Below are 7785 nucleotides of genomic sequence, written 5' to 3' on the forward strand. Positions count from 1 at the left end.
AAGAGGCTTACAAATAATTACTCGTAATAATTTTCAAATAAAAACTCTAATTCCAAAAATTACTACACTTAAATTTCAGCTTCAAATTTGATTCTAACCACAAAATTTATTACTTCAAAATAAATAATTTGTAAATGATAAAAATTATTCAAAAAATTTAGTTGAAATAGAATGAAAGAAGGCTTGTAAAAAATTGATTGAATAAAAAATCCTTACTTTAAATAAATACAACTTTGAAGATGGAATCAACAAACTTCAAACACGATTTTGTTTTGTGCTTTCTTTCTCTCTTCGGAACCACTTTCAAGGTACAAGCTACTATTTAAAGGAACATTACACAAGTCTCGCCATTATCAGTGGCGACAAACCACTACATGCATGTGACCCTCTGCGCGCAAAGAGGCAGCCTGCAAACAACAGTGCCCTAGCTTGCAAAAAGTCCTTAGCCTTCAACCTGTATCGCCAGAAGCACTGGCAGCTCAGCTCCACGTCAGCCTGTCTCGCCAATGAGAATAGCGGCACCCCTGCATGCTGGCCATGTAGCATATGTCTCGCCATTGGTAATGGCGGCTTACCTGTCTCGCCGTTACAAGCTGTGGTACCCTTTGTAGAAACAGATCTCCTTTGCAAATTGTTTAAAAAGGGACCCTAATTGATAAATAGTTACTAAATGAAACCCTCTGACATAAATTTGCCCCTTTTTTCTTCTTCTATAGTTTGTGAACCTTATTGGACTAAATTAAATCTCGTAAGACGTAGAATACCAACTGTTTATTGTTGAATGGTTTTGTCAATTCCGTTAGTTTGTCTAATACTGAACCCAACATTGCAACTGTAACTGGTCAGCGTAGTCAAAGAAATTCAGGCCATTGCTAAACAGAAGACTGTTGGTTCAAGATCATTCATAACTTCCTTGTGTTAGGTTCAGAACAAATTATTCATATTCTTCGTGATCTTGGTTTTAGTTACTTCATTGTTGATGGTGCTTATAAAGTTTTCTTGAGTTTGAGTCTGTTTTGTATATAAAGCCTTTACTTTAACTTGGATAACTGACATCATAGGTATTTCCTTGAATCTGAATTGACTCTCTTTGTTAAGTGTAGTGTGTTTGACACTATGCTTGGCTTACATAATGACCACAGCAAAATATCCATTATGTTGTATTCATTACGATGCTTCATTTTGTGCATTATGGTTGATTCTACAGCGGGATGCAATTCTTTCTTTTATTAGCGTTATTGCTAGTGTAGTAATTTCTTTCATATGCCGCATTGCATTAGTTTTAGTTCAAACCTTGGCGTTTTGTTTTCTTCACCAAGTTATTTAGTATTTCAATTTTGATTGATTATGAAATAAATCATATTAAAAGAAAAATATTGAACTTATCTATGTTTATAGTTTTCCATGAAAGATTAGTTTTCGTTTTTCCATAATAGATACTTTGTATGTAACAATATCATGATAAATAATAATAAAAAAAAACCTTAAACCTTTCTGATTATAACCCAAGCTTGCTGATAGACTTGTCCACAAGAGGTTATTGAAGTAGCTCAGATTAGCATGATTATTGGCTATAGATGAAAGTATGCACAACAGTCAATTAAAATGTGATTTATTGTCAGAAAATTGTTTTTTTCCTGTTTCTATAACTTTTTATTTAAAAATATATTAAGAGTGTATTTGAACGGAGAATTTAAAATGGAGAAAGTAGTTTTTAAAGGACTTTAAATTTATTTCTATTTAAAATCACTTGTTTGGATATTTTACTGAAAAAGGAATTTAAAATTTTGGAATTTGAAAACGTAATTTTAATTAGTTAAAAGCATATAATTCAAAATTCCATCAAAACAGAAGGAATTCTAAAATTTCTCCACGACCTTCGCGGCTCTCTCGACGCTCTCGTGAACGAAGACGCGAGCCCTCGCTCATACACTCTTGTGAACCCAGACGCAAATCCTCGCGCAGTAGTTCACGCTCTCACCCTCTCTCACGGTGGTTCATGCTTTCTCTCGCGGTAGTTCATACCAGGTTCATCTCTCATCTCTGATTTTCGTTTCTAATTTCATTATTTGGTTTTGTTGATTTCGTTTCGTCTTTTTATCTCGGGTTTAGTTTTTCTTTTCGTATTTGATTTTGTCACTAATTTCGAGTTGGGCAAATTGATTCCTTAATTAATGTATCTCAATTTCTTTCGTCTTACATGCACAGTTGTTTATGGCAAATTTTCCTCACTAATTTTGTTTTGTTGATTGCTTTTGAATTTGTTTTGAGGATTGTTTTGAATTATGATTACACTCTGTGCTTGCACGAGAGGGTTTTTCCTGGATGGAATTTTGTGAGCTATGATGTTTTGTGCTGTCTTGAGGCAGAGTAAGTAAGGAAACTTATTTGATACCCACCTTGGACTAGTTACTTGAAATTTTTTTTGAGGATTGGCATGGAAAGGGGAGTATACTTCAAGATGCTTTGTTTTCTATGTTTATTTGTGTTAATCTAGGGGAGTTTGCTATCTTTCTAAATTTTGAAGGAATAAGCTAAATACGTGACTCTGAGAATTTGTAAATTAAAGAAGAAAAATCAACAAAAGGGAAAAGCGAGAATGTAAATGAGTCTAGCTTTAATGCTAACTCAAAATTCTTGAGGCTTATGTTTTCTGTTGCAAATTCTGTTGGGACAACCGGCATAATGAGGAAATGAGAAAATTATATATGTTAGTTTTGATACTAGGAAAAGCCTTGCAAGGAAAGTAAGAATCTTCTTCCCAGTTTGATCAAAGGTAAATGTTTTCTTTGAATACCAAATGAATTCCTTTAATTGCAGAGTAGTTGATTGAATTTTCTCATTTTTCTCCCCTAATATTTGCATATTGTTGACAAAACATTAATAGCATGTTTGGTTTTTCTCCTGATTTTGGCTTTGTGCAGAAGTTCCAAGCTCTTAGAAACAAGCTTTTTCACAAACAATGGTTTGGGGATTTTCAGAGCCTAATTCAAAGTTGTTAGATTAGAAATAAAGAAAACACTCTCGAAACTCCTCTTATGGTTATGGATATATGTGTGTGTATTAATGATCTCTATCACAGGGTATTAATAGTAATGGCTCACCCACTCAGGTATCATGGATGGGTTTTTGGAATTTTACTCTTTTGAAGGACTGGAGTCTTCTACTGAGTCTAAAATATGTTTCTTGTTACCTTTTCAATATTGTTAAGGGAACTTATCCTTGATTCCTTGTTAGATCAATCTTATGCCATCATTTCAATTTTTATGTCAATTTTTCTTTCAAAACTAGTTTAGAGTTTGATCATTGTTTTGTCGTTGAAGAACGATCTTTATTCTTCTGAAATATGTTTCTTGTTACCTTCTCAATATTGTTAAGGGAACTTATCCTTGATTCCTTGTTAGATCAAATCTTATGCCATCTTTCAATTTTTACATCAATTTTTCTTTCAAAACTAGTTTAGAATTTAATCAATGTTTCACAGCTGTTCTGTTTTCAAAGTTTTATGCAAAAAAAGCTTCAAAACTCATGCATTTTTACTCAATTCAATAGGCAGAGTATGCGAAAACTTTCTATAATGCTTATTCATCTGTATGGAAGTAATTAAGGAGTAATTTCTCACTTAAGTCAACATTAAAATCATGAATTTAATCAATGTATCACAGCTGGACAAATTTAAGAAGTTATGCAGTAAAAAGTTAGCTAACACCTTTGCTTTTAGCTTCAAAACATGATTTATTCGCATGGGAACTTATACTAGGATTTATACAAATATAAACTTTCTATATTAACGTGAGCTACTTTTATTATGCCTAGTAAAATTATATTTTTACTGATAATTTAACAACTTGTGATACTTTGCATAAATGAATGGCATGTACAAGGTTCTGTGGAAGGTTTAAGGAAAGTCATCTGTTGCAAGGACTACTTTTGTTAGAAAATACATTGACTTCTTGCTGATGCTGGAACTATTTTTTCTTTTTTAATTTAGCTTTCAAAGTATTGTCTTTATATGGTGTCTTAAATTGTACTTTTGATTAAGTGAAAGATACTGGATAAAAAAAAACTAGTTTGTAATTGTCTATGATGAACATAATGTATATAGTTACATGTGATTCAAACTGGTTTTATGTTTTAATTTTCATTCCATTTCTTATATATATATATATATATATATATATATATATATATATATATGTTCTAAATTATATTTTTAAAATAGTTGGAGAAAAATTATATATCCAAAATAAAATAATTACTAAAGATAAATTACTTTATTTTAAATAATAAAATTTATAAATGAAGAAAAAATAAATATTAAATTTTATATAGAAGATTTTATAAATGATAAAAATATTTTCTTTTATTAAATACAAAATTTTAGAAAAAAAATTGATTATTTTCTCAAAATAAGAAATTTTAGAAAGAAGGAATTTAATTTTCTTATTCAACAACAAAATTTAAATCCCCGTCCAAACACAACCTGGATGTTTATACAAGAATATAATAATATTTGGTTGACTACAATTTATTATTTTAAAATTAAATGAGGTGTAAGTTAACCCGTGCAATCACGGATATAGACACTAGTACAAGAATGCATAGAAATTAGAATTCGTTCAAAAAACACACTTTATATGTACAGGTCTGCAACTTTTTCTACGATTGACGCTAAGAATATAGTTATATATATTACAACATGAAAACCCAATTAATAAAATTTTATGATAAAACTTGAGTGCGAGTAACGGTGGAGAAAGAATTGGTCAAAAGAAATCACGAATAATTAGAAATACGGTACTGAAGAGATCAGGGTTACCTAGTCAAACAAATATCATAAGGAAGAAGACTCAAGTCCCCCAACTCAAATTCACCAGTGTGGACATGTGGACCTGAACGAGTCCAATTCATGGGCCATGTGACATGTGGGTCATGGAGTCAACGTTCGAAAAAACGTTCTTTAGAAGATTTGGAATAACAAGAGGCATTACTAAATCACTGATCACTTGGCTAATTGGTATAGAGTTGCTCTAACCTAACCGATAGTTTTGAGCATGAATGTTAAAGTTTTTTTTTATAATTATGTTATTGATATAAAATATTCATTAATTTTATTAAAGATTAATTTTAGTCGAAAAACTTGACAATCATTTTTAATTAATAAGATTTTTCCTTTAAATCATATTTTTTTATCTCTAACCTAAATCTTGATTAAAAAGAGTAAGTGTAACATGGTTCGAATCAAGGACTTGTTGATGAATCATAAGTATGTAATTATATTAAATTGTTAGAATTTTTTTTTATCCAATTTGAAAAAATTATATTATAAAAAAAATATCTACCAATTAACTCTTTGAAAAGAGGGACATTACCAATCCAAAATTATCAAATTTCTTCCGTGTACCAGCATCTCAACACAATAGACATAAAGTATGTACAGAAATATAAATAAGGTGGTTGTATATTATTTTATTTATTAATTGAAAAGAGCCCCACTTCTCTTTTAAACGAGATACCTTTACCTCGGACTCACCTTTTCGGTATATGGTTGATTTTGCCATTTCTGTTGTTTAATTCTCTATATCTCTTTAGATATTGCTAGAATATAGTAGTCATGGGATAACTGAATGTATCCTTAGTCGGAGAAGGTTTTTTGAGAAAGCTTTTATGTGCCAATTTTAGCAATGATGCTCATAAGCATAGCTTCAAGACATTTGAAACAAAATTGGAACTGACTTCAGTACCATGCAATTATATAAGCTCAGAAATGTCAAAAGAGAAACTAATTATAGGTGTAAAATAATATTAAATCCAATTTATCATCCGTGTATCATACATTCCTATGCCCTTATCATTTCATACATCTAGCTAATTTCTCTGCCTCACATCACTGTTATTCAAATGATCTTGTAAATATATATAGGCCAACTAAAATGAAAAGCGGGTAGGAAGAAACAAAGAAAGTGTAAAATGTGTTTTAAGTTCTTTTATTCTTTGTTAAAATTGATCTTAGTTTCTATTTTTTTTTTAAATGATTTTGGTCTTCCTATTTTTTATAATTTTTTATAATTAATGTATTTCATATCTAAACTTAAAAAGATAGTAAGGTAAAGACCAAATTCACCGATTATTAAAAAAAATTGAAGACCAAAATTATTATTTTTAAAGTATAGTAACTAAGATGAATTTTTAGCGAAAATATGAGAACTAAAATACATTTTATTAAATAAAAAAATCAGGGGTCTCAGGTAGTACAGCACTTCTTGATCTGCTTCCATGTCCAAAAGAAAAGAATGATCTCTTAACTCTACCACTACCATCACAAGCTTCAATTGTGCTGACCTCAAGAACATTCCCATTTTGTTGTTGTGGTTGTTGTAAAGCCTCTTGAACTGCCTCATAAAACTTTCTATCCACCGATGAGTCCATGGAAAAGGACCTTCTCATGGCTTGAACTGATAACCTTTCATCTTTGGATCTAACACCTATACACTCATCTCCCAAACTTGTCACTTTTTGAAGCTTCCTTGCTTTCTTCTCCTCCAATAGCTTCATTTGTGAAGAAAGACTAATAATACGACATGTTGGTAACTCTTGTCTTTCTTGCAAGTTTTGGTCTCTATCATGTTCACCATCCAAATCAATCACAACAAAACCTCCTTCATCCTCAGCAGCACCAATGAGGTTTTCATTGTTTTGGCTTTGACCTTGAGGGGAAAGCCTTGGAGTGAGAAGAAGGTTGACTTGGTCTACATGATGGTGGACTTGGCTTGTCAAGGAAACAGTTCTTCTACAAAGAGGGCAATAAGCATTGTTCTGAAGCCAAACATCTATGCAATCAATGTGAAAGACATGGCTACAGTTTGGTATAACCCTCAGCTTCTCGTCTTGCTGAAACTCACTCAAGCAAACTGAACACTCACTAAAGCTTCTTTCACCTTCTTCTGGCTTAAATTGAATCACTGGAATTAATTTGATCACTGCTTCCTCTAGCCCTCTAGGCTCAGATGCTGTTGAGTATGGTGCAGATGGGTCTTCATGAGACCTAGATAGAGAAAAAATTCTTACATGATCAACATGGGGCCAATTGAGGCAGCACTTGACAACTAATATGTAGTAGCCTATAAGGAAGAAAGCTGTAAACATCATTCCAATCACAAGGATTACTAAGAAGGAATAATTATATGGAGAAGGATTAGTCACATCACTAAGGGGAGTTGTGCACGGGGAATGAGCTTGTTGCATAGAATGCAGTAGGTGCCTTTGGCTCACAAAATCCATAGTAGATTCTACAGACAAAAAAAGGGTTCTCTTAGATATTGGAATATATTGCATGAAGTTGAGTCTTATGACACTTTCCCTGGAAAATCTATTATATATATGCTTAACGCACTAAGTGAAGGAAGAGGGGATGGTTTTTCCCAAAATCCAGAGAATGGGAGTGGTTAATTAGAGAGTGAAGAGCAATGAAATATGGGGTTGGGAGAAGAGAGAAAGACTAAGATGGCTTATAAATAAGGGGGTGGTAGTGAGTAGACATGATGAGAGGGATTGAAATTCAATGAAAAAGTGTTGTCAAACGCGTTTGCTATTGCCTCAAACTACGTAGCAGGTGAATTTCTCTATGTTTACACGAGGAGTTGGGTGGAAAATTAAATTTGATTTTATTCCTCTGATTTTATAAGTTTTAAAATGTTTGAAAATGATTTTTATAATCACTTAGGTGTGTTTGGATTTCAGATTGGAACATCCGTATGTTAGAGAACATGAATTTAAGATCATATT

General features: G+C 31.9%; 1 protein-coding gene and 1 long non-coding RNA gene across 2 annotated transcripts; one reads left to right on the forward strand and one right to left on the reverse strand.

The window, feature by feature from the left end:
• Positions 1 to 1850: 1850 nt before the first annotated feature.
• LOC106797550 (uncharacterized) lies at positions 1851 to 3265 on the forward strand. The gene is made up of 2 exons (XR_001386811.3): positions 1851 to 2776; positions 2925 to 3265. It is a non-coding gene; the product is annotated as an uncharacterized lncRNA (long non-coding RNA).
• Positions 3266 to 6108: 2843 nt separating this feature from the next.
• Positions 6109 to 7477, reverse strand: LOC100812364 (RING-H2 finger protein ATL16). Its single transcript, XM_014772581.3, has one exon. The coding sequence runs from the start codon at positions 7333 to 7335 to the stop codon at positions 6223 to 6225; it is 1113 nt and encodes a 370-aa protein (XP_014628067.1). The 5' UTR covers positions 7336 to 7477; the 3' UTR covers positions 6109 to 6222.
• Between the last annotated feature and the right edge of the window lie 308 nt (positions 7478 to 7785).

This window comes from Glycine max, chromosome 20 (genome assembly GCF_000004515.6).
Source record: "Glycine max cultivar Williams 82 chromosome 20, Glycine_max_v4.0, whole genome shotgun sequence".
NCBI lineage: Eukaryota > Viridiplantae > Streptophyta > Magnoliopsida > Fabales > Fabaceae > Glycine > Glycine max.

Coding starts and splice junctions, on each gene's coding strand:
- LOC100812364 (XM_014772581.3), bottom strand. CDS start 7,335: ATGCAATATATTCCAATATCTAAGAGAACCCTTTTTTTGTCTGTAGAA.